Source organism: Tenrec ecaudatus, chromosome 7, assembly GCF_050624435.1.
Source record: "Tenrec ecaudatus isolate mTenEca1 chromosome 7, mTenEca1.hap1, whole genome shotgun sequence".
Classification (NCBI taxonomy): Eukaryota; Metazoa; Chordata; class Mammalia; order Afrosoricida; family Tenrecidae; genus Tenrec; species Tenrec ecaudatus.
In genome coordinates this window covers 18,531,204-18,558,050 of record NC_134536.1, presented here as the reverse complement: position 1 = coordinate 18,558,050, position 26,847 = coordinate 18,531,204, and the positions used below count along the sequence as shown (strand labels likewise).

General features: G+C 41.5%; 2 protein-coding genes across 5 annotated transcripts in view; both read left to right on the top strand.

Moving 5' to 3' along the window:
* Nucleotides 1-26,847, top strand: part of TAB2 (TGF-beta activated kinase 1 (MAP3K7) binding protein 2) — an 84,849-nt gene that overhangs the window by 3,590 nt on the left and 54,412 nt on the right. Inside the window, exons 1-2 of one of the 4 annotated variants that reach the window (XM_075554404.1) lie at nucleotides 12,447-12,634; nucleotides 26,621-26,769. The exons of 2 other annotated variants lie outside the window; for them this stretch is intronic. The gene's annotated coding sequence lies outside the window, so the exon portion shown is untranslated. Of the gene's footprint in view, nucleotides 1-12,446; nucleotides 12,635-26,620; nucleotides 26,770-26,847 lie in introns of those variants that run through there. One more of the 4 variants, XM_075554407.1, reaches the window with a different exon arrangement.
* On the top strand, nucleotides 6,718-7,461 carry LOC142453264 (S-phase kinase-associated protein 1). The gene has a single exon (XM_075554402.1). The coding sequence runs from the start codon at nucleotides 6,809-6,811 to the stop codon at nucleotides 7,298-7,300; it is 492 nt and encodes a 163-aa protein (XP_075410517.1). The 5' UTR covers nucleotides 6,718-6,808; the 3' UTR covers nucleotides 7,301-7,461.

Sequence of the window (26,847 nt, the reverse complement as noted above, 5' to 3'; positions counted from 1 at the left end):
TTTTCTGTTGCTTTGTTTTTGTTTTTAAGTATCCCAGCCCCACCATACAGTAGTGTGTGCAGTAAGTCCCACTGTGTAAACTGTCCACCTTTTTTAGCCAATGGGGGCGGGACACAAAGCGCCCGCTCTGAAGGTACACACACGCTTTACCTATTAGATTTTTCACTGGGCATTTTGTGGAGTGCTTTAAAAACAATGGTTTCACAGACTGCCTTGTTTCTCCTGTTCTTATCAGTAGAGGAAGAAAGGAGGGCTAGTGTTAAAGGAAGCACATGAGAAGTGTCAGCTCCCCCGCTGATGGTTCAAAAAGACACCCCAGCCTGAATCGCCTCAATGCAGGCTCCTGGCTCGTAATCCCAGATCTCTGTGAGGCTTGACCTAGGTTTTGTCATTAGCAGTGCATTTGTCCAAGGTTTCATTTATGTAGCCTCCTCGCCCCCCAATGCTGCTGGACAAATGTGGCCTGGCAGAATGGCGGCTAGTTTTAATGTAAAACTTTCATAGGGAATTCTACGGAGGCTCTAATCACGTGTCTAGTACAGTTCCGTGTTTGGTATTGGGAGGGTAGGGGAGAGTGTGCTGCTGCCCACTGGAAGAAGAGAGTGACTGCTCTATCCAGGCTTCCATTCGTGTCACCAGTAGTGAGTGCCAGGTGTTCCTTGAGACCCTGGTGATACAGCAGTGACTGTTACAGACTGAAGTGACCCTCCTCGAGCTGTTGATAGTGTAGTGCGGGGGTGGGCTGGTACGGCATACTCACAGAGTAAAACACAGTTGGGTTGGGGGGGAAGAAGAAGGCTGGGATGGGGCCGGGACCTTGCACATTGGTCTTTTAAAACCTGCAAAATGGATATCACCTTTGGTTTCAGAAAAGCAGAAACTGTCCCATACACAAAACTTGGAGGACCAGTAGACTTCATCATTCTGGGGAACTCGTTTATGTTTGTTCCTCCCACCCAGCGCTGCCAAGGCGTCCCATTCATAATAACTCCAAAGGACAGAGGAGAACTGCCCCATAGGGATGTGAGCTGAACAGATCCGACTGCCATGTCTTTCTCCTGCGGAGCAGCCTGGGCTTCCAGCCGCGGGCCTTCCTTAGCAGCCAAGCCCTTCACCGCTGTGCCGCCAGGGCTCCTTCTGGGCGGAGGGGGTGGCATTTCTGCACAGAGAAAGCTCAGTGTTAGAAAGCTGCTTTGTCGCTCAGGAGATTTTGGAGGCTGTGGTGCTGGTTTTGAATCCTGATTGGCTAATTAATAGCTTTGTGATTTGGGGCCAATGATTGTGCTTTTGTGAGGTTTCTTATTTTGCCCTGTAAAATGAGGATTACTGTTTGTAAGGTTGTTGTGTTGAAATGATACACATTATGCAAATGTATCTGATACGTAGTAGGGGCCAGTACATTGTGACCTTTTTGTTTGTTTATCGCCTCTCTGGAGTTCTGTAAAATAAACACAGCTGAAGTTGTTGACTCCCAAGAAGCTATTGTAGCACTGTGTGGGCCCTTATTGAATGTCCATTTCACTTGGACATCCATAGTTGTCCAATATGATTAATGAAAACATAGCTCCTAGATACTGTTAGTATCGTCTCCAAGGTTTATATGTGTTATTTAGCTAGTCAGTGCACTATCAGTCAACTTTTCCTGGAGAGAGGGCATGTGAGCTAGCTTGTCAGATGAGCCGGGTCTCAGATGTCTGTTGTTAAGTTCTATCTAGTCAGTGGGACTCACTGTAAACCCCTGGTGCTGGAGGCAGGTTGCCCAGTAGGGTGTTCTAAGCTGTGATCGTCCCTGGAGCAGATCACCAGGTCTTTCGTCCTCATAGCCACTGGATGGATCTGTGCCACCAACTTTTCAGCTAGCAGCCAGGCGCTCGGTCATGGTGCCAACACGACCCCAAGAGCTTGTCTTTTATAGCCAATATTGTGTCAGTTTCCAGTCTGTGGAAATACATGTTAAAGCATTTACAACAGTGTCTGGCACGTAGTAAGTATTCAATAAATGATCACTTTGGCCATTATGTATTAGTCCGTTATTGTGAAGGGGATGTGGGTTAGGCGATGGGCAGCGTAATTGCAAGGTCAAGGGTTCAAACCTACCATCTGCTCCTGAGAGAGAAAGTTGCTCTCATAAGGATTTGTAATCTTGGAAATCCTATCTAGGGTTGAGGTGAGTCAGAATCAACTCAGTGGCAGTAGGTTCTTTGGTTTATGCTGTGTTGAGAGAGAGAATTCAAAGAATTAACAAAGATTACAGAAAGCTACTACAAAGATAAAAGAAAAGGGGGATTTTCGCCCCCTGAAAGTAGAATGCTGTTCAAGTTGCAGTGCTTGGTTTTCCTTAGTAGCCTGGGAGATCACTGCCCTGGGGGCTTAAGAACAGACCTTATCGGTCATTTCCAGTACGTTCAGTCGCCTCTATATGTTACCTGGCTTGAAGGCAGCAGCTCAAAAAATCATTCATGCTCACTGTTGACAGTGTCTCTCTGTGTGACAAATCTTTCTGATAGTACGCATCTTCTGAGTCTGAGAGGAGGCTGCACTGGACAGCTCTTTGCTTCTCTAACTGTAAGCAGTTTAGGGTGTCATGCACAGTCTGTGTGCCATTTTTGAAATTAGCTAGACATTTGAAGAGCATCCTAGGGATGGAAGCCAGTTAACTGCTGCCAAATTAGTGCTCTTTATTAGCCTGTTCTAGTACTGAGTTAACAACACAGTGAAAAAGTGATAAGCAGAAAAAAAGTATGGCGTATAGAATTATAGGCTCTTCACTGTTAAAGGACAAGTTTATCTTGCCTCTTGAAGACACCATCAGTTGACTTGTGCTGGTTCTGTAAGTGAAATGGCTCTATAGTTTACATTTCTATCGTGGGAGGAGGAGCAGGACCCTCGCCAACATGATGACCACCATCACGCAGTTTGAAGTGAGACAGTTCTTCAGCTGTTTAAATCTTAGCACAAGTCAGCCTTTTCCTGTTCGTGGCAAGTTATGATCTGCCAAAGATGAATAATTCTAGGTTTCCTGGAGTCGATAAGTCTTCTACCCGCTTCTAAGGCCTTTCGTCATTTACCCAAAGTATTTCTTAGATTTAGAAACAAAAAAAGACCAAAAATAGATGCCAAGATGTATAGGAACAAGTTTCTTTGCTTTCCATTCAGATTTTGGTGTGGCACAATGCTAATTTGGAAATTAGATGGAAATATGGGCCATTGAATATTTTGATGGTCCTGTGAGTGTTCTTGTTTGCTTGCTTGTTCTGAACCATAACAAAAACCTACCACCGACAAGGATGGTGTAACTGCAAGGCGGCGGCCTGAGTGGCCACAGAAGGGAGTCAGATTGACCCTCCAAACAGGTACCCCCTGTGAAGGCAGTGTAAGAATTTGTAGTCTTTTCCTTGCCTCGTTAAAAGAGAATGAGCGTTCTTGTTTTCACTTAAGAAAAACAAAAGACAGGCCTAGTCTCCATAGATACTCCAGCGACAAGTCACAGCCCAGACAGGAGAGGAGAAGACGGACAAGGCTCTGCAGAGCTGGGGCTGCAGGAGAGGCAACAGCGAAGAACTGAGGCTTAGCTGAGCTCTTGATGGAAGTACACACATGCTGATTGTTAAGAAAAGAATTATTCACATGAATTAATACAGTAAAGACGGTGGTATGGAAAGAGTGCTCGTTGATCAAAAATTATATGGGCTTCTTGCTGTGTTAATATATTCATCTGAATTATTAAATAATAACAACTGTTGCTTTTGAGTCGACATAGTTTTACTCTGGCGTTTGTAGTTAGGGAAAGTTCTCTTACTCTCTGATGCCAGCAAGATGGCACTTTGGTGGGTATCTCGAGCCAGACAGGCCACAGATAGGGCTGGCTTCAGTCAGACCGAGCCTTGCCAGCGTAGTGGAATGACTTTCCAATCGCCATCAGCAGGAGACAAGTACGTGTCCATGCAAATGAAAATGTGGAATCAGCAACTTGATTGTGTGAAACATTTCTCAGGCCTGGCAAGTTTTGCTTCTCAGAAAAGTCAACAAAAGTACTAATTCTGAGACTCTAGGAGATTGACCTCAAGGGGAGTTTACTTGTTTTTCAATTCTCTCAAGTCACTTTTGATTTTGTGTGGGCCTTGTTGTTAACTTACTCCACCCCTCCCTACTTTAAATATCTTGGTTTGCCACGCTGGGACTCCTGGAGGGGTAATTAGAAATAGTGCGAGTTTTAAAATCAGACGAGTCAAAACTTAAGGTCTTTTGCTAACTAGCTACTTAGTACTGGGCTAATCACTTAAATTCTTTAAGCCTAGAACTTTTCTTAAGGGAAAAAGATAGTAATATCTACCTTGAAGGAACTCTAGTAGTGTAGTGGTTTAAGCATTGGGCTGTTAATTACAAGATTAGTGGTTCAAATCCATCAGTTGCTCCATAGGAGAAAGATGAGACTGCATTCCCGTATAACGGTTTAAGCGATGGAAACCTAAAGGAGCCATTCTCCTGTGCACTAGAGAGCTGCTCTAAGTGGAAACGTGCTTGACGGCAGTGGGCTGGCTGGTTTTGGTGATGCCTGCGTCCACGGTACGCATTCAGCCTGCGTGCGGAACACAATCCGAGCAGTGGACTGTATGAAAAGCACCGATATCAGGCTGCAATATGCAGGTGACACAACCTTGCTTACCAAAAATGAAGATGATTTCAAGCGTTCAAATACAGGCCAAAATTACAGCGTTCAGTATGAATTTAACCAGAACGTGAAGAAAACAAAGATCCTCAGCATTGGGCCAATAAGCATCATCATAAACCAAAATAACCCAAAATCACTGCCATCAAGTCCATGTGAATTTGTTGAGACCCTATTCGACAGCTTAAAACCGCCTCTGTGAATTTTAGAGACAAACTTTCCAGGAATGGAAAGCCCTGTCTTTCTCACACAGGGCAGCTGGTGGTTTTGAACCGCAGTTATGCAGTTATCAGCCCAAGTTATAACCTTATGCCACAAGGGCTCCTGTGGCATCATAAGTGGAGACAAAAATCAAAGTCAACAATTTCCTTCTTCTGGATTAACAGTGTCTGTGAAAACAGGAGCCAGGAAATCAAATGACATACTACATTTGGGCACCTCTGCTGCATAAGACCTTGTTCAAGTGTGAAAAAGTAAAGTTGGGACTTTGATGATTGAGGTGTTTGTGATTCAAGCAACAGTCACTTTAGTTCCCTCATACACTTGCAGAAGCCGGAAAGCCTGAGAGCCGATACATTTCAATAACGGTGTTGGTGAAGAATATTACGGTAAATACACTGGATTACCGGAAGACCAAGGAGCTCAGGTGTGCCACGGATTAGGTGTGACCTGCTTACTTAAGTAGCAGTGGGTTTTAAAAGTTCACGAGCAGCCTTCTAAGGGGCATCTGTTGGTCTCTCCCCATGTGGAGCAAAGAAGTGTGAAAGAAATTCAAAGGGGAGTCGAAACAGCTAGTTCATTGTACTAATGGAGCACACAAAATGAGTCTCCATGACCCTGAGAGCAGAAGAATTATGTGTTGCCCCGCAGCCATTACCAGCTGCTCTATGAAGGATCACATTAGAGTCCTGGATAGTGTGGGAGAAAAAAACTGAGTCATAAAAGAGACAAGGCTTACTGATCAGATCGAGACAGGTGGGACCCCTGAGACTATGCCTTAGTCACCTTTCAGGTCTGGAACTGCACCCACTCCAGTGGTAGACGAATCAGCCACTTGCGATCCAGAGGACAGTATTTACCCAAGGACCAGGTTCAGAGGGCTAAGAGAGGAGGAGGCCTGGAAACTCTGGATAAGAGATGGGGCATTACGGGGACTGCAGTGTATGCGTTGAAACAAATGTGTGTGAGTTGTTGAATGTAAATCTAGAATCTGCTCCGTAAAGCTTCATGTCATTCACAATGAGAAGTTTTTAAAAGTAAATAGGTTTGGTCATTGCCTCCATAAGGATGACAAGCAAGAAACCCTAGTGGATCAGGATTTCCTGCGTTACAGCACTGCATGGGGGCGTCATGAGTCAGGCTGGCTTCAGGGCAGCCAACAGCACAGCGATTAGCATTAAAAGCTACTTGCTTAAATGACTATATTTTAATGCATTTATAATGCAATTTAATATCGGTCACACCATAAACACGAGAGCTCTTCCTGGTATTATAATAATACAAATAATTTATGGTATTACTGAAATACAGAGGCACCTTGTATAGTTGAAAACAGTAAAAGAGGGAGAGGAAAATTTCCATCTCAGTGTGTTTTTAGACTATTGTGTGGTATGTATGTGAAATTTCCTACCATAGAGATCGTAAATACCCCATGGGCAGCTTCTTGTAGTCTGGAAAGTAAACCAGAAACCCCAGTAGTGATGGGGACCTGGCCATTAGTCATCCGCTAGATGACATAAGATTACGAAAGAATGGTGAGGTACATTGGGGGCTTTCGATCTTGTTATGATAGCTGAGTGGCTTCTGTGGGAGCAAAGTCAACAGGTATTGTGAAGGATTGTTTGCATGAATGTATACTGGCATTGTGTTTTTGTTTTGCTCAAATACTGTCACTCTGAAAACCTAATTAACAGTTTTTCAAATCCTATTAGATGGCTCACTGAATGCCAAGAGTAATGAGGTAGACAGATGAACTTTTTTGCAATTTGACATAGTTCACGTGCAGCAAAGCCAATAATAAGTTGCATAAAAATTTGAATGGAGGTAGTGGCCTTGTTCTCTGCCTGTCTCTGCGCTAGCCACCGACGCCTCCCGCTGCTCGCCAGCCTTGGGCCCGCCGCCTCCCGAAGAGCGATCACCATGCCTTCAATTAAGTTGCAGAGTTCTGATGGAGAGATATTTGAAGTCGATGTGGAAATTGCCAAGCAATCTGTGACCATCAAGACCATGTTGGAAGATTTGGGAATGGATGATGAAGGAGATGATGATCCAGTTCCATTACCAAATGTTAATGCAGCAATATTAAAAAAGGTCATTCAGTGGTGCACCCACCACAAGGATGACCCTCCTCCTCCTGAGGATGATGAGAACAAAGAGAAAAGAACAGATGATATCCCAGTTTGGGACCAAGAGTTCCTGAAAGTTGACCAGGGAACACTTTTTGAACTTATTCTGGCTGCAAACTACTTAGACATTAAAGGTTTGCTTGACGTTACATGCAAGACCGTTGCCAATATGATCAAGGGGAAAACTCCTGAGGAGATTCGCAAGACCTTCAATATCAAAAACGACTTTACTGAAGAGGAGGAAGCCCAGGTGCGCAAAGAGAACCAGTGGTGTGAAGAGAAGTGAGATGCCCTGCCCGACACTGTAACACTACTTCTTACAGTGCTACAGTAGAAGATGTGATCTTTGGACTCTTGAGAAGCCAATGGCTAAAGTGGGAACTGAAAGCTTTTCTTGAAGGGTGTGTGTTGGGGAACATGGACAGCCCTTTTTCTTTGAATTCAGGCTATGTACAGTGAAGAGGTTAAAAAAAACAATAAAATTAAATAAAAAATTGAAAAAAGTAAAAAAATTTGAATGGAGCAAACAAACCTCCCTTTAAAAATGGGTAATGAATCTGTAAAGTGAAACCTATTACTTAGAGACTTGCTTCCATGTTCTCAACACCCTCGATCTATTCTGTCCTTTACACAGTTCTGCATATGTGCAGGAACATATTATTTACATGGGTACATTATTAGCCTGATTGTAGGTTTTTGTTGGTGGCTAAGCCATCACTGGAACATAATTCTGGAGAACATAGCAGTATAGGCAAGGAAATTGCTTGTGAAAACAGGAGAATGTGTTCCATTTTAATCCATCGAGCACTGGTTGTGCTGTGGTTGCTTAGTTAACCTCTAACAGGCAATTTTGTACCTGGTCATTACTGTTCGGCATGTACACTTTCGCACTTTTAAGCAGGTGTGTTGAAGCATTGAGTCCTGGTGGCGTAGTGGTTACGGTCTGGGCTACTCACACCAAGGTCAGCAGCTCAAAACCACCAGCCCCTCCGTGAGAGAAAGATGGGGCTTTCTACCCCTGTAAAGAGCACCAGTCTTGGAACCCCAAAGGGGCAGCTCTCCCCTGACCTCTAGAGTTGCTATGAACCGGAATGGACCTGATGGAGAGTGAGTATGGTTAGAGAGTTAGTAAAACTGAAGTGAGCTGGTCTGCAGGGAACTAGCCCGGATCACTGTCAAATAAATGTTGCTGATAAACAGATAGTGTATATTCGCTTGGAGAGTTGCTGTCTGATTAGTATCTTAGTTCTTAGATGTACTGGACTGAGATACTGTTGATTAGAGGAAATAATTTTTCAAAGGAATGGAAAATGTAGGAATGGCTTCAAAAGGATATTCCCATTTCCACTTAAGGCAATTCAGGTTTTTACATCTAAAAATGTGTGAACACTTTATCAGTAGGGCGGTCGTGCCCTTTGAGTTGCTTCTGTGGGGCGATTGGTTGGCCTGAGGGAGACATCCTCATTTTTCGCTTTTGGTCAGGAGGTTTCCCCTCATTAGCAGTGACATCTCGACTGCAGAGAGTACTCTTGAACTTTTGAAGGTTTCTGAAGAGTAACAAGAAGTACTCTTGGGGGAAGGTCGCTGGCTCATGGGAAAAGTGAACTGCTGATCTCAGTCAAGCTAAGCTCAAGGGCCAGCCCTTCCATTTTTATACGCTGTCACATGGTGGAGAGAAGTCCTAGAGCTTCTGTCATGTGACCTGTGGAGAGTGCTGGCTAACCCAGGAAGTCTTAGGTGAAGGAGGTGGGAAGATGAGTTCTTGTCCACCTGAGACATGTATACAAACATGTGTGATACATCGTGACAAATGCTGCGTGGCAGGGTTTCAGAAAGCACTTTAGGAATCTATGGGAGGGAGTGTCTGGCACAGTGAGGGAAGAAGGGATTATTGGCACGGAAATTGTAGGAAAGGCAACACCTAACCTGAGTGAGAGTTGGATAGGCGAGGACAAGAGGTACAGGTTGGGGCCACTTGAAGCAGAGAGAACATGCATTAAGGACAGCATTAGAGAGCACACGTGCGAGCAACGCATTTGCCTCCAGTGGTGAATGAATAGGAAATGCAGTGGAAATCAGAAGATGGAGCATGAAGAGATTTGACTTCATCTTCTAGGTGGTGGGAAAGCAGTGCTTAATGACCTCAGCTCTCTCAGGCTGCAGTGTAAAGAACACTTCAGGAAAGAGCCAGACTTGGGAGGAAGGGGCAAGCCTCATAATCATCTCTGCAAGTTGATCAGACCAGAATGAAGACCATTACAAGCAGGTGATAGATTTGAAAAGCGAATTTTGAAAGTGGACTGAAGAAAGCTCAGGCAAACTCATGCCCCGGCTTGTTCTTGCCATTCTCCCGTAATGGAGACGGCAGGTGGAAATAATAACCGCTCTGGGAGTTGTTTTTCGGTTTCAACGCTCTGGCGGTGCTGTGGGTTATGGGTTGGGCTGCAACTGCAAGGTCAGCAGTTTGAAACCAGCAGCAGCTCAGTAGGAGAAAGAGGAGGCTATGGGCTCCAGTAAATAGTTAAAACAGTCTCAGAAGCCCACGGGGACAGTTGCACCCTGTCCTATAGGTTCTTGGTGAGTTGGAATTGACTCGGTGGCAGTAAGTTCTTTTTCTTTATTTCCAGTTTTATGGAGGGAATGAAAGTCACTGGGTACTGCAAATGTTTAAGGACTCAACTACCACTCTTTTATTTTGCAAATAGGCAACGGCATAAATAACATCCATACATAATGTGCAAAAAAGATGAAGTTAAGTCATAACAGATTTGGCAGGGTGGGCACATTCCTGGGACGTTTCCAGAAATGGATTTCTAGCTCCTTCACCTGCCCCACCACATTGCGGGTGAATTACGTAGTTCCGTCCGTTTTCTTTAGCAGCCCTGATGGTGTTGTGGGTTACAAGCTCAGCAGTTCGAAACCGTTGTTGCTCCACCATTGCTCAATGGCAGTGAATTTGCTTTGGTTTGTTCGATTTTCTTTAATCTGCTTAAGTGTATAAAACTGGTTTGAAAATGTTGCTTTTGATCACAATTATAATAAAGGTACAAGCCATGGTCAAGATGTCATGTCATAGATCAAGTTTGGTAGTCCCCTGGTAGTTGAAAATAAACCATCAAAACTACATTAGTTTCAGTTAACTTAGGTTGATTATTACACCAGATTAGCTCAACAGTTGACTGATAGGTTGTCTTCAGTGAAAACATCAGGTTGTGTTAGGTATGCTTATTTCATAGTTCTCTCTTGGTATCTTAGTGCCAAGAAGTCAGCAACATGTTAAAAAAATAGTGCAATGTGCTTTTGAAAACAGTGCAGTTTTTAATGCCAATATTATTTGTGTAAAGATACACTACTAGCCCAAAAGTTGGCAGTTCAAACCTACCCAGAAGCACCTCTGAGGAGCAGGCCTGGTGATCTCCTTTTGCAAGGTCCTGGCCTTAAAAACACCATGGAGGGGTTTTGCTCTGTGCACACAGCCACCATGAGTCAGGACTCTCTTGAGGATAGCTGACAACAACAACATGGAAGGAGAGAAATCCCTAAGCTGTGTAGATGCATACCATGCTGCTCTGCTAACCTGAGAAGGTTAGGGGTTCGAATCCACCCAGGCACCTCAAGAGAAAGAGTTGGCGAGCTACTTCCCAAAAATCAACTGTGGAAAGCAGTTCTGTTCTGACACAAAGTCACCCTGAGCTGGAATTGATCAGTGGTTACTGGTGTGGAAGGAGACAGAGGGAAAGGACTTGGATTTTTTTTTAAAAACGTTTTATTAAGGACTCATACAACTCTTATCACAATCAGTACATACATCAATTGTGTAAAGCACATCTGTACATTCATTGCCCTCATCATTTTCAAAGCATTTGCTCTCCACTCAAGCCCCTGGCATCAGGACTTTGATTTTTAGAGGGAAAACAAAGAAACAGACCTGAATGAAGAAGGAAAAGAGCTTAGCATGCAGAGAGGGTAACAGACACAGGCCTGGTGGGAGCATCTGTGTCTGCTTCCAACAGCTAAGCCAGTGTCGTTGGAGCTGAGTGAGATATGGTGATAGGGAGAGGAAATGTGTGTGGGTGTGTGTACATGCTTTCTCCATGTAGAGTCATGTGTAGCCTATGGTGAAGACCAGACTTTGTGCAGGGTGACATAGTCACTGAAGGGTTTTCAGATAGCTCATTTATCCTTTGTTTCTTATTTCTTATACCATAATACATTGATATTTGTTGTGTCTATGTTTTACGTGTGTATCGGTTCATGAGGCCATTAGTCAGTTTAGAGAACTAATTTCACCACCACAGAGGGACTCTTGTGTTACCTTTGCAGTCACATTCGCCTTCCTCCCATCCCTAACCCCTGGCCACTGATTGGTTCTCTATTACTCTCATGTTGTCACTTTGAGAATGCTTTGTAAATGGAACATGCAGAACGTTTTCTTTGAAGTTTTGCTTTTTTCCTCAAAATTATCTCCCTGAAGTCCATCAAAGTTGTTGTATGTAAAGAATATTTTTTAATGCTGAAAAATAAAGCATACGGATACCATAGTTTGTTTAATCTTTCACTCCTTAAAAGACTTTTGGGTTTTCAGTTCAGGGTTGTCAAAAGAAAGTTGTGCTGAATATTTGTGTACAGTGTTTCATCCAGAAATGTGTTTACTGGGATACATGGGAAATGTATGTTTCGTTTTACAAGAAACTGCCAAACTTCGTCCAAAGTATCTGTACCATTCTGTATTCCTACCAGTAATTATTGAGAAATCTAGTTTTTCTTCACCTGTAATTGATATTGTCAGTATTTTTTTTAACCAATATAATAGCCGGGTGTTGGAATCTCATCCAAGCCTCTTCAAACCTTCCCCATATTCTAATTGGATTTTTAATTTTCTTACCATTGAGTTCAGAGAGTTCTTCGTATGTTTGGATCCTTTGTTGAGTATATAATTGCACATATTTTCTCCTACCTTGTCTTTTCATCTTATCAGTGGGGTTGTTTGTGAAGCAAAACATTTTCATTTTAATGAAGACCAGTTTGTGCATCTCTTTCTTTTGTGCATTGTGCCTTTGGTGCTACGTCTTCAGGTCTCTTCACCTAGCCTTAGGGCCCAAAGATTTTTCTTACTTTCCTCTAAAGAGCATTTAGCTTTGGACCTTACTTATATATCTGTGGTCCACTTTGAGTTGATTTTCATGCAAGTGAGAGGATTAAGTTGAAGTTTGTTTTGGCTATGGATAGCCACTTCTTTCAACCCCACCTGTTAAGAAGACTACCTTCTTCCATTTAATTGCTTTTTCACTTTTGTCAGAAAATCATATGGCTGTACTTGTGAGGAGTTTCTTTTCTGGAGCCTCTCTTCCATTGAGTGTCTGTCTTTCCTTCCAGTACCGCACTGTCTGGATTACTGAGCCGTCTGTTGATAGGTGCCATCGGGTCAGTTCCAACCCTTAAGCACAACAGAAAGAGACATTGCGCAGACCTCACAGTATACCCATGCTTGAGCCCATCGCTGCAGTCACAGTGTCAACTCATCTCCTTGAAGACCGTCCTCTTTTTCACTGACCCTCCACTAAGCAAACACCACGTCTGTCTCCAGGGACTGAAGCCATGTAGTAAGTCTTAAAAACAGGTAGGGAAATCCTTCTAACTTTATTCTTCAGTATTGCTTTAGCTGTTCTAATTCCTTCCTATTTAAAACTTAGCACCTGTGAAGAATCCTACTGGGATTTTTGATAGGAATTGCATTAAACCGATAGATGAGTGTAGGGGAAATGGATACTCGTTATTGAGTCAGTTTATGACCAGGATATATGTCTCCATTTACTAGGCCATCCTGGACATCTTTCGTCAGCATTTTGTAGCCTCCAATATACTAAGCATTTATGTGTCTTGTTAGATCTGTAGTTATATTTTCTTTTTGAGCAATTGTGAATGGTATTGTACTTTTAATTTTGGCGTCCAATTACTTATTGTTAATATATAGCAATATAGTTGATTTGTGTGGATTAACAATACTAAACTAACATCAATTCTGGAGGGTTTGGGGGTTGTTGGTTTTTTCCCATAGATTCTTGGGTTTTCTAGCGTGTCTGTGAGTAGAGGTAATACTGTTTCTCCCTTTCTAGTCTGTATTCTTCTATTTTCTTGTCGTACTGTCCTGACTAGTATTTTCAGTATGGTATTACATGGGAGTGGTGATCGCAGGCATGTTTGTCTTGCTCCTGATCTTAATGGAAAGCAGTTAGTCTTCCACAATCAATTGCTAGCTGTAGATTTTCTTGTTAATGCTGTTCATTGGGTGAAGAAATCCCTTTCTCTAACCTGAGTTTTATTTTATCATTAATGTCTGTTGGATCTTAATACTGATTTTTCTACCTCAATTAATATGATCTTGTGGCTTTTCTTCTTTAGACTGATGGCTGGTGGTAACTCTGCTTTGTACAGAATGTTCAACTCGAACCATTCCATGTGGCATAGGCTGTGGGGGTGGGGCAAAGGTGGAAGGAAGGAGACCAGCTGGGCAATTGCTACAGTGATCCAGATCAGACTTTACGGTGGTTTGGACTAAGCTGTCCAAGGGATAAGAAGAACTCAGATTTTGGATATGTTTTAAACCCTGTGTGGGCAAGAATTGCTGATGAATTGGGTCTAAGGCTTGAAAGTAAAGTCAGTGTTAATTCTGAGGTTTTTGGTCCAAGCAGTTGAGAGAATAGAGCTACTGTTGACTTGAGTTAGACAAGAGTGATAGAGCAGAAAGACGTACTGGGCGGAGCACTCCGGAGTTTGTTTTGAATAAGTTAGCATTACAAAGAGTATACCTGGTGCATACGAATATTAGACTTACACCTGGACATTCCTAGTAGGTGCCTTGACATCCAAAATGGAATTGAGTTAAAGGATACATGCTAGAAATAGAAATTTGGGGAATTGTGTGAGTGTGGGTAGACTAGAGAAACATTCAGAGACACTCATATACATATATAAGAAAGAGCTTTATATCAAAGAGTGATTGTATATTAAGAAAACATCCCAGACCAGTCCAGATCAAGTCCGTAAGTCCGATATTAGCCCCTATGTCCGATACTAGTACGTATGTTCCTCTTTAGACTCACAGCACATTCAAGGATGCTGAATGCAGGAAGATCACAGGCCAGTGGGTAGAAGGTCATGTGGATCCAGTGGCGATGGAAGCATCCCAACACTGGCACGGGTCTCCACATAGCTCCTCCAGCTTCTGAGTGTCTGAACAGCATGAGAGGGAAGGCAGAGAGAGTGTGTGTCCCACCTCCCACGAGGAAAACAGGAGTTCCCAGATTCCTCAGGAGAAGGACACACTCCTGCAGAGGCATTATTGGGTATGACCTGATTTATAGGTTAGACTCCACCCCTTAGCTCACGTTGACACCAGATTATGTAACTGCCACAGGAGTCATCCGTTGAGCTGATACATAAGAAATTCTAATGATATTTGTGAAAACTGCATGTAATTTGGTTCTGTTCACTGTACCCTAAGGTTTATTCGCAAAACGTCATATTCCTCTAGCATGCATAGAACTTAATGAAAATGTGGATGGATTCAGTTTATCAGCAGGCTATTGCGTATCTTAACTTTTGATACATACACCAGAAATCTTATGAGTGGGAGACAACTGGGGATAAAGTTTTAGTATGTTTAATACTTACTTGATAGGCAGATGACTATAAAAATGATATTAAACACTTGCGACTTAGCTATTTTGCTTTAAATTTTATAAAATAGGACAGTTTTATAAGTATTGAGAGGAAAGCATCCATACTATCATGAAATACCTAAATGGCCTTCTGTGTCAGCATTTTTCTCATAATCCAGCCAGCCGGCTAGAGGCTGTCAGAAATTAACCAGTGATAGCATGCTTCATAGTTAGGTAGTCTGCAAATATGTTTTAAACACCACTATTCTATGGCATCAACTCTATTCACATTTGCATGTGGATGACATTGATAAGTACCTCGGAATCTGCTCTGACTACAACAGAATGCAATACCGCCTGTTCCTCCGCCGTACTCACAGGCCTCACGGGTGAGCTCATTGTCAATCCATCTCCTTGAGGATGTTCCTTTTTCACTGCCATGCTGTACCAAGAACCCAACTCTCCGGATAACTTGTCCAAAGTTATGTGAGATGTTCTCACCATCCTCGCTGCTGGGAAGCAGTGTAGCTGTACTTCTTCCAAGTTCCATGATTTTTTATTCTGGCAGTTCATGCTACTTTAAATATTGACGTTATCAAAGGATGAGTACTACTTAGAAGACATCAATTAAGTATTTACATTCCTAACACTTGGGCTTATTTTCCCCTATTGCAGGATTCAGGGCCGCGGAGTTCAGTGGTGAAATTCTTGTGAGACCCAGGCTCTATTCCCGGCCAGTGTACCCATGTATGACCATCAGCCTGGCCTGTTACTGTTACAGTGAACAGGTTTTAGGAGAGCTTCCAGACTGAGAGGGCATAGATAAAAATGGCCTGGCAGTCTACTCCCTGAAAAAGCATTCAATGAAAGCCCGTGAATCACCAGTTTCTGATTAAGAGACTGCCCAGGGCCAGGTAGCCTTTCCTTCTGTTGGACACAGGATCACAGTGATCTCACACCTACTGTATGCAGCAGTTGACAACTACAAGAGTGACCGCATTTTAATCTTAGCTGTTTGCTCTTTAGGCTAGCATTAATACAGTCCTTTGGTACTTGATCCCTCAGTAAATGTTGGTGGGCAGACAGACAGAACTAAGGGACATACATTTTACTAAAAGTCTACTAACGTTGGTAGACTTGTTTGCTTTTGAAAGTAAATGAGTTTTGAGGTTACAAAGTATTGGTTATGATCCGATGTCATCTAAGTAGTACTGGTACCCTGTTATTTCCAGATAAGCAGTCCACTTCTAGAGAGCATGCCCATACATAGCAGTAAGACTAACTCGGGGACAGGGAAGCATGCACTTGGCTTTTTGTTATTTGTTCCTTTTCTTCTAATGGTGATGAAGTTACACAATTTGCATAAATTTTTACCCAGATTTCTCACATCCAATGGAGCACAAAATTCAAACAGTAGAGGCGTAGAGTATTTTCAGCATAGTACCATGTACCATCTCCGACCTATGGCCATCAAGTTGGGTCCCCATTGTCGACACCATGTAGGGTGGGCAAAGTAGACAGCTGCGTATTGAGAGCAGTGGATTGCCACGGCTCTCTCCAGCAGAGTGGCGGCAAGGATCAAGGTGCTGACCTATTGGTTCGCAGCCAAACACTTTCCCACTGCACTACCAGGGCCCCTTAGCATGTAGGAAATTATTTGTCCACTTTTTAAAAGAAAACAATATTCAAATTTTCTACCTAGTCCTCATCATTTTCAAGTAGACAGTAAGGAGATAGGCCATGTTTCTTAGTGTTACAGTCAGCCCTCGTATTACGAGCTAATTCCATTTCTAAGTCTGTCGAATTAGTCTTGTTGAATTAATTCCATTTTGAGTCGAATTTGTGTGTAGTTCATGTCCAGGGTTAGTCAAATGTCTGTCTTAGTATACAGTATGCCTTTCTGTGCATAGAACCATTACAGACTCACCAGATACACTTTATGTAGTAAGATTTTGATAAGTTTTTCCTACAAGCTATTGTACTTTTGAATTTTTGATAGGCTTTATGAGTTTGGTTCAAAACTCCAAGTTGTACATAAGTCAGACTGTAGATAAGTAGTATATTCTGCCTAGAATTCCACATACAAAAGCTTTCTGTTCCACAAGGAGTTACAGTCTTGGAAACTCAAAGCAGCCATCCTACCCGGTCTTCAGAGTCACTCTGACTGAGAATCAACTCTGTAGTAGTGAGTTTGGTCTGAAGTTTGAAGCTGCTTTAAAAAAAAAAGTTGGAAGCCGCTCTGAGGGAGAAAGGTGAGGGTTTCTACTCCCTGTGCAGAATGACAGCCTTAGAAACCTGATGGCGCAGTCTGTGCTGGAACTAGTTCGATGACGGCGAGTCCGTTTGTTTTGTTTTCTTTCAGCTTTACAAGATGAACCTTCCGGTACATAACATAGTGTAATGTCAAGAGACTGTTCCCAAATCCAGAGAGAGAGAGAGAGAGAGAGAGAGAGAGAGTGTGTGTGTGTGTGTGTTTTGAGTTGGTTGCAGTTGATAAATTCATCAGATTTATAGCAAGGACAGAGGGCCCTGGGAGTTCCAAGATTGAATTTTTTCACCCACAGGTTAAGCAGCTAGCAACAACGGAAGACAAATGGCTTTGTCTGGGATTGTTTGACAGCAGCATAAGAATATACATTGTTTTCAGAATCCTGGGGAGTAAAGAAGGAGCTTTTTAAAACAATCCTTAGTCTTACTTTTCCTGAAATGGGTGGAGTTTATAGACTAATCACTGGAACTGAGAGAGCCATCAAGAGCAGATGGGGGCCTGATCCAGCCACACTAGCAACTGAACACCATCAACTTGTCGAATAATGCTCGGCTCACTGCCCTGAATCTCTTAACAATGTGTTCATTATTACCAGCAAGACTCTGAAGCCCCAAACCAGTCTAACGTTCTTGCTTTCTTCTCCACATACACTCAGTGTCAAAGTGCCGTTGATCACACCCACCACAAGTGTCTTACCATTCCCTCAAGTGTGTCTTTGTTCAGATAGTTGTTACCTGATGGTTTGTTCCAGCCTTAAGTCTTTCTAAGCTGCATTTCATAATGCTAGCAAACTGAAACGTGGCAATCAGTTTCTGTGAAGACTCACACAGCCTTGGAAACCTTCTGGGGCAGTGGTACTGGACCTGTAGTCTGTACGTTGGCTTCACTAATCGAGGGCATCCGGTAACCTGGGAGGTAGGTGCCTCTGTCTCAGGCTCAGTGTGTCCATATTGTTTCCTTTCCACAGTCCCATTGTCTCCCGCTTTTGGCCCCTCCCCTCAGTGAAAAGGGTTACTTGGAATGACCATCATTTACCACCATCCGGTCACTGTGACAGCTGGGGTTTGACTTGTACACGGATCAGTAGCCTGAATGGATGCCATCTGGTCACAAAAGGAAATCTCTTGAAGCCTGGCATAGAGTTAATAGCAAAGTGGGTTCGAGATGCATGGGTAGACATTCCAGAAGACATGGTGCAACGTGCCTTCCAGAAATGTAGTATTAACAGTGCTATGGATGGCAGTGAAGACTGCGCTTTGTGTGAAAATGACAGCAGTGATGGTGATGATGGCGATCTCAGTGAGGACAGCGTCTATGATGACCTCACACCAGCTGAAGCTCTGCATTGGGATACGGATGATAATGAGGAATCCAGTTTTGAAGGATTTTAACTCTTTCCATTTTAGCTTGGTTGCTGATCAAGAGTACTCAGGGAATAGTACTCGTAAGGTATCATTGCTGATACCTTACTGTTTTTGTTGAACCTATTTTCCACTTACTGTGCTGGTTTACTAATGTTAAATGACTTGTCCTTTTCTTTATGTTTTTTATTTAAAATAAATATTTAAATACATCACTGATGTCTCAATTTTTTAGTAATTTTATTTTCATTTGTTTTGATTATTGAAACTCACCAATAGCTTCTGCATTTTCCACCCTAGGCTTATACTTGAGTCGATCAGTTTTTCTGGTTTCCCAGGTAATAATTAGGTGCCTCGGCTTATACTCGGTTCAGCTTATATTTAAGTATATATGGTAGTTATGTAGGAGCACGTCCAATAATCTGTTCTGTATTTGATCGCATGGATTGGTAGCAGTGAGTCAAAGTACTGAGTCTGGTCATTTCTATGTTGGGTCATCAGGGATATAGTGTGGAGCCACAGGAGAGATGGGAGTTGGTGTTACTTGCCATTGGGTCATTTCCTATTCATGATGGTCCCCTGTGTACAGAGTAGAATTGTTCCATGGGGTTTCTGAGACCCTGAGCATCCAGAAACATCTCCAGGCTGACTTCCAAGACACCTTTGGTAGATCTGAACCACCAGCCTTTCAGCCGATGTAGAGCATGCAACCATCTACATGGCCCAGGGGGGGTCCATGAGGTGACGCATAATAGGTAATTCCAAGAGGGATTTGGAAAAAAGAAATCCTAAGATTTGGTAGTGTGTGTGTATGTGTGGTGACCTAATGCTTTTGTGTGTGGTAAGGGAAAGAATCAGAAAGCAAGTTACAATACGAATAGAGTTCTTGACTTGGAAATCTTGTATAATATTGTACAGGCTCAGATACTTTATCTGAAACCTTGGGGTCTCATGTGTTTTGAAATGCAAAATATTTAAATTATAGATAGGTAATATGAATATAGCTATTCCAGAAAAGTCTGAGGATTACTCTGTAATCAAATATGAATATTTCCTTAGTGAAATGTGGAATTGACCCCACAGTAAGTGAGCTAAATAACACTCATAAAAAGCCTCACCAGTTGAAGTCAGCTTTTGTGATACTAGATGAGTCTCGACATGAAATGTCATAAAAACTCTTCTTTTGAGACCTCTGTTGCCTTCAGGTTGGGCTGCTAATCACAGTGTCAGCAGTTCTAAAACACCAGCTGCTCTTTGGGAGAAAAGATGAGGCCTTCTCCTCCCATAAAGAGTTACAGTCTTGGAAACCCGTAGGGGCAGTTCTACCTTGGCCTATTGGTTTGTTAGGACTCAGAATCAACCTAATGGCAGGGAGTTTTGTTCTGTTTGTAAACTTCAGAACTTTGGAACATGGGGCATGCAGTGTGTGCCTGGACGATTCAGTGAGGAGAGTCAGAGGAAAATAGATGAGATTGAAGGAGTGGAGCAAGGTAAACACAAGAAAAGAATTAAGGTAATTGAAGTTTCCAGGTGGAAGAAAGTGTTGCTATTGGAGACTTTGAGGAAATTAGGGTAAGAAGTTTAATTTTAATCATAAAGACTTTTGAGAGAATAAAAATAAAACCCTCTCTTCACATGAAGAATCCTTATTTTTACGTATTCTCTTTAAGTCAACTTAAAAATTCCAATAGCTTGGAAGTATTAAAATAAAAATTTTCTTTTAAAAATGAGCTTAGTTTTCATCAATTAGTAAAAATCCCACAGACTCCGCTGTTTGCCTCGTCGAGCATGTGTTGGTTGGATCTTCCAGTATGGAGGGAGTTGGGGGCTAACATGTTCACAGCCGTGCCTTCCATGGTGTGCATCCTCACCAGGTGCTTTTCCTGACCCAGCCCTGCGGGAAGCATTAGTGTTAACATTGACAATTTGAACCCCCACTCACTTTCATAATTTGGACTATAAATCATTAATACATAATTATATAGAACTGAGGAGGTTTTAATTTTATTGCCATGTTGTGATTTTTTTCTTAATTTTGATAAAGGGACTCAATGATACTGTCATGTAAGTAAAATCCCTTGGAAATAGTGGCAAATTAACAAATATGAAGCAAGGCTAACTGCTGTATATAAATATACATTTATTAGCTTATGAGTCATAAGTAATATAGAATCAAGTTTTGTCTTAATTAAACTTTTACTCAACATTTATCCATTGACTTCTATGATTTAACATTTAGATTTTTCTTTTGCTAAATAAGTGTTGGATGGGCTCCTTTCAGCATCAAATGCTATGATTGAGTGTATGTAAATTTCATCAAATAGAATAAAAAGTTTAAGCTGCAGTTGAGAGGCAGAGCCCTGGTGATGTAGTGGTTATACATGGGGCTGCTAACCATAGGGTCTGCAGTTCGAAACCACCAGCCTGCTCCTTGCAGAAAGATGGAGCTTTCTACGCTTGTGAAGAGTTGTAGTCTCAGAAACCCACAGGGGTCATTCTGCCCTGACTTAGAGGGTCCCTATGAGTCGGAATCAAATTGATGGCAGTGAGTAACTTTCTCCTCAGATTCGGTTGTCAAGGTGGATGAGATGCCAGAGAAATATGATAGAGGATGAACTCCCTGAGTTTGTGCCTGCAATATTGGGCAGACATTACTAAGAATAAACTTAGAAATGAGAGTTGTAGGATCCTTGGTGGTGTAGTGGTTACACCTTGGGCTGCTAATGGCAAGTTCAAAACCACCTGCCTCTCTGAGGGAGAAAGATGTAGTTTTCTACTCTCATAAGAAGTTACTTTCAAAAAAAAAAAAAGAAGTTACTGTCTTAGAAGCCAACAGGGGCAGTTCTAACCCTCTCTTGTGGGATTTTGACTATGAATCAGAAATTACTTAATAGCAATGAGTTTGATTTTGATTGGAAGAACCAGAAAAATGCAGTGTGACCAGAAAAGGAGTTTTGGAGAGGGATCTGCAGTGTCAGGTTATTTCTTTATAGAAGAAGGAATTGTGATCCAGGGATTAGAAAGCCATGAATACATTTCCAAGCCCTCACCCTAGCTTATTTGAGTTTGAATAATCAATCAATGGCTCAATTATCTGAGCCTTACAATATAGTAGTAGTAACTACCCTACCTTTAAAAAAAAATTTTTTTTGCTTGTTTTGATTGTTAAGAGCCAAATGAGGTGGGATGAGTTAGAAAATACCTAGTAAAACTTAGACAATTTTATGACCTTACGGTACTACAAAGAAGTGGATGAGGATTTAGAGAGGTTTTTGGATTTAGTGATTGAAATAAAACTGTTATCAAAGGAAGTGCCTTGAAAAAAATGAAACAGCTAGTGGAAGAGCATAATAACGCCTTCGTTGGGGTCGGCAGAGTGAGTGGTTAGAGCAATGGACAGCAGGAGAGATCCGCAAATCATATTCATGATACGGCCATTGCCTTCCTTCCTTGTGTTTCCTACTAGACTAGGAGTAGGTAAGGGGACGGCCTCTATAATTTACACTCTTTGCTCAGTGCCTAGGGGAAAGTAACAATTTGTAGTACATAATGAGATGCGTGAATGATCAAAGTAGATGTCAGAAGAGACTCTAAGACTTGCTGTGAATCATCAAGTAGCTAAAACAAATCGAAGAAAGGTTGGAGCCAACAAGCTGAATAGGACATTTCAAAGGGCAGCTTGAGAAGACAAAGCCCAATAGTATAACAAAATGTGCAAGGACCTATAATTCCCCAAAGGGAATAATATGCTCAGCATATCTGAAACTGGGAGAACTCAAGAAAACAATTCAAGCCTCATATTGCAATTTTGAAAGATTCTATAAGCAAAATATTGAATGATAGAGGAAACCTCAAGCAAAGATGGAAAGAATACACAGTCTTTGTACCAGAAAGAACTAGTCGATGGTTCACCATTTCAGGAGGTAGCATATGAACAAGAACCAATGGAGCTGGAGGATGAAGTTCAAGCTGCACTGAATGCATTTGTCAAAAACAAGGCTCCAGGGATTGATGGAATACCTATTGAAATGTTTTGCAAGCTGAGAAGCACTGGAAGCGCTCACTCATCTGTGCCAGGGAGTTTGAAAGACAGCTACCTGGCCAACTGACTGGAAGAGCTCCATATTTGTTCCCATTCCTAAGGAAGGTGGCTCAATAGAATGCTCAACCTGTAGAGCAATATCATTGAGAGCGCACTCAAGTAAAGTTTTGCTTACGATCAGCCAGCAACAGTTACAGCAACACATCGACAGGGTACTGCCCGATGTTCCGGCTGGATTCAAAAGAGAACGTGGAACAGGGGATCTCAGTGCTGATATCGGATGGATCTTGGCTCAAAGTAGAGAATACCAGAAAGATGTTTACTTGTGTTTCATTGAATGCAAAGGCATTCGACTATGTGGACCATAATAAATTGTGGATAACCTTGAGAAGAAAGGCAATTCTGTAATGCTTCATTGTGCTCATTCAGAACTTGTATATGGACCAAGAGGCAGCTGTGCAAACAGAGCAAGGGAATACTGCATAGTTTAAAATCAGGAAAGATGTGTGCCGGGATTATATCCTCACTATACATGAAACTGAGCAAATCATTAAAGAAGCTGGATTATATGAAGAAGAGTATATCCTCAGGATTAAAGAAAGGCTTATTAATAAGCTGCAGTATCCAGATGACCCAACCTTGCTTGTAGTTAGTGGAGAGGCCTTGAAGGACTTGCTGATGAAGATCAAGGATTGTAGCCTACAGTATAGATTAGAACTCAACATACAGAAGACCAAAACCCTCACAACTGGACCCATAAGTAGCATCATGATAAATGCAGAAAAGATTGAAGTTGTCAAGGATTTTGTCTTATTTGGGTCTACAATCAGTGCTCATGGAAGCAGCAAGTGGATATCAAAAGACAATGCATTAGGCAAATCCTCTGCACAAGACTGCTTTTAGAGTATTGAAAAGCAAGGATGTTTCTTTGAGGATTAAGGTGCACCTGACCCAAGTCATCGTATTCTCTATTGTATCATATGCGTGTGAACGGTGGACATTGAATTGTCGTGCTGGAAAAAGAATACTGAAAGAACCATGGACTAGTAAAAGGATAAACTGATGTGTATTGGAAGATGTACAGCTAGAGTGTCCTTAGAGGCAAAAGTGGCATGACTTCATCTAACATACTTTGGAAATGTCAGGGGAGAGATTTCCTGTCTCTGGAGAAGGACATGTTTGTTAAAGTAGAGTGGTGGCGAAACAGGAAGGCCCTCCATGACATGAATTGACACAGAGGTGGCTTCCATGGGCTCAGGCATAGAAACAGTTGTGAGGATGGCACATGACTGTGCAGTGTTTTGTTCTGTGGTGCACAGGTTACTATGGGTTGGAGCTGACTCAATGGCACCTAACAGCAAGAACTTTGTAAGCAAATGCTTGCTGGATAATTATGACTTAATTGGAAAAGAAATAAGTTGGAGGAACATATTTTCACTTGGATATATGTTTAAGGTGAGTAAGAAGACTTGGGCCTGTTTATAAGTTAGACTGAGAAGAAAGGAAGGTGCTTTCTCAAGAAGCCAGAAAGGAGACTGGGAAGATAGGACCTAGAACTCAGAGGACATGACAGAGGACATCCTAGTGAGAGTCTGATTCCCCCGCCCCCCCAGGCCCACTCCACATAAAGCACCAGACCCAGAAGCTTGTTTCGATGATTTTTTAAATTTTTTGAAGCACCAGGTAAACAATTTCAGTCCATTGGAGGAAAATGACGAACTGCTGCTCAGTTGTTTTTACAAAGAGCCACCAACGTTTATTTCTAAGAAAAAATTCTTAGTAAGACAAAAGCAAATTATATACATAAGTTTTAGTATATATAGATATAACTGGGAAACCAACATTGAGTTACTAGAAATTACCAAACACTAGAATTCCTTTTTTCATTGTTTAGCAAAATACTGAACTTCTACTTAAGCATCATGGATCTGTAAAGATCTGACCAAGCATTATTATTAAATAATATTGTTTGGGAATGTTGGCCAATGCAATTAGACCAATAAAACGCACACAAACTGAATAAACCAAATAACAAGGTATAATTATTAAAAAGGGAGGGGATCATTTCATAATAGATTTGGACATCATATTGTTAAACCTGGATAAAACCAAGAATCAACTGAAAAGTTACTATGATTAATGAGCTTTCCATATGGTAACTAGAAGATTAAAAAATGAATGGCTTACAGAAAGTGTTTTTACTGCTATTCTTTATACTGAAAAGGTCTACTAACCATATGGGTAGTGAAATAGGAGCTGTTTTTGCTTTCTGGGCACTACTCTGACTTGATTGAACCTTTTCATCTATAAATCCATTGCAATCTCCTTTGAATGAAACACTTTCCAGGTTAAGTTTTAAAACTATCTTGAAATGAAGTTAGGGCACTGAATACATTTGGAATGACTATAAGGAAATATTTTTTCCTAGTTCTTTGTGGCTTGTGATTCTTCTACTCAGTTGTGTTAGGGGAAGGTGTAATCTGATCCTTTTAGCCATATTTGGTAAATAATCTTGTGTGGAAACCATGAGAAATCAGTAGAAGGAAAATTATTGCTTCAAAGATATTTCTGACTTCAAGACCAAATTATATCTTGTATTGATTGCTCTTATGTTTTTAATAAAGCCCTGGCGTCCAAGTTTGTAACTTTTTAACAACAGCTGTATTACAGCATTTTGTACTTGGGTTGAGGGGAAAGAATTCCGTATTTTGCTCACCACTAATTTTCTTATACTTTAAATGTAAGTTGATTATATTTTTATCTCTTCCACTCTCATAATTGAGCACTCTCTTTACAAGCCTTTCGTGCTTATAAAATCAAATGTTGAGGAAACTTTTGCCCAAATCAAAATGACAAGTTGTTTTTTTTAAGATTTTAGAGAAATAAACCAATGTTGATCAATTTATTACATCTCTTAATGCAATTAGCTCGTGACCTAACTGTTGGCTTTTGCTTATGTGAAAATCAGTATCGGATTGTGGTGGCAATTGTACAATACTGCTTGATGTGATTGAACTCTTGAATGATATATTTATCAACTCCCAGTTAATAATAACTTTATTAATGATGGGAGGAAGTTAAAAAAAGAAGAGAATCAGCCTCAGCTTAAGTACACCTGCATGTGTATAAAAGCGCAGTAGGTTTCATTTGTTAGTATTAAAGGAAATGCAGATACCTACTGTGTGCCAGGCTGCTCAGTGCTATCTATGCACAAGCTAATTCAGGTAATGGTGGATGAATAGTGAAATCCTGTTTCATAGCTGGGAACGTCTGTGGAGTGTCCATCCAGGATATGCTGACATTGGATTTGAACCCTTGTCTGTCTCTCTCAGGGATCTCTCCTCTTATCACAAATAGTGGAAATAAGATTTTCCCCTAAGAACACTTCTATTACATTTTTTTGGTTTTGTTTGTTTGTTTTGTCTTATTCTAATTTCTTGTTACCTTCCCTCATTCGATAGTATGGATCATTCTCTCAGGTTTTTATTTGTTTGTTGGGGGTTTTTTTTTGTAAGGAAAAAAAAGTTTTTCTTAGAACTTGTAAAAGCACATGATGTTCAGGTCTAGGTCCTATTATTTTTTAAAGAGTTGTGTGTGTGTGTGTGTATGTGTGTGTGTGTAATACCAACCTTTTTTTTTTTTTTTAAATCATTGACTCTATTTTAGTCATGGAAAAAAGAATTTCCAGTGTGGTTAAGAACCACAACTTATGAGTGTTCTCTGCCTCCCTTTTTCAGAATTACCAAGAATTTTTTAAAAATTGGAACTTGAAATTCAATTCACCACTTGATGTCTTTTAAAGCATTTCTTCAGAGACCCCTCTCTGGGTACTGAATGTAGGAATGAGGGGACACAGGAGAGGGCTGGAAATGAAAGGGCAAGAGGGAAACCGGAGCAGGCGAGTACAAGTTTACTAAGGAAGGTGGAGTCTGATGTTTTTCTGTAAAGAGTTATTTTATAGTTGTTGCTAGAGTTACTTTGTTTCCATATTGGATAGTTGAGGCTAATAGCCATTAAAACTTCATAAAACTTACTGTTTCAATCTCTAGAAGTGGAGTCTAGGGTATAGTTTGGTTGAGTAAGAGAATGACTGAGTAACTAATGGGAATCAAAACATCTAATAATGGGAGAGAGACCCTTTCCCCACTCCCAAATTTTTGATGCGAGACTTGGGACAACCGCCCTGCTGTTATATCTCATAATGCTATCTAGTCAAGTTTCTTGAACGTTCTGCCTACCTCTAGTTTACTCTAGTTTCTCTTCTGCTTTCAAGGCTCCAGACCCAGTCCCTGGACCTGCCCTGGAAAAGAAGTATCCAGTAGAGATGAGCTCACAGCAGTTACTTAATTAAAAATTTGTAAGCTACAGAAATGGCAGTGGGCCAACCGAGAACAGCTACAATTTGAATTTTTCTATTTCCAGGTATGCTAAAGTCCATGGCATCAGTCAAGCTTAGTGTATGTACCTACCTCCCTGTGAAATTCACAACCCCAACTTCAT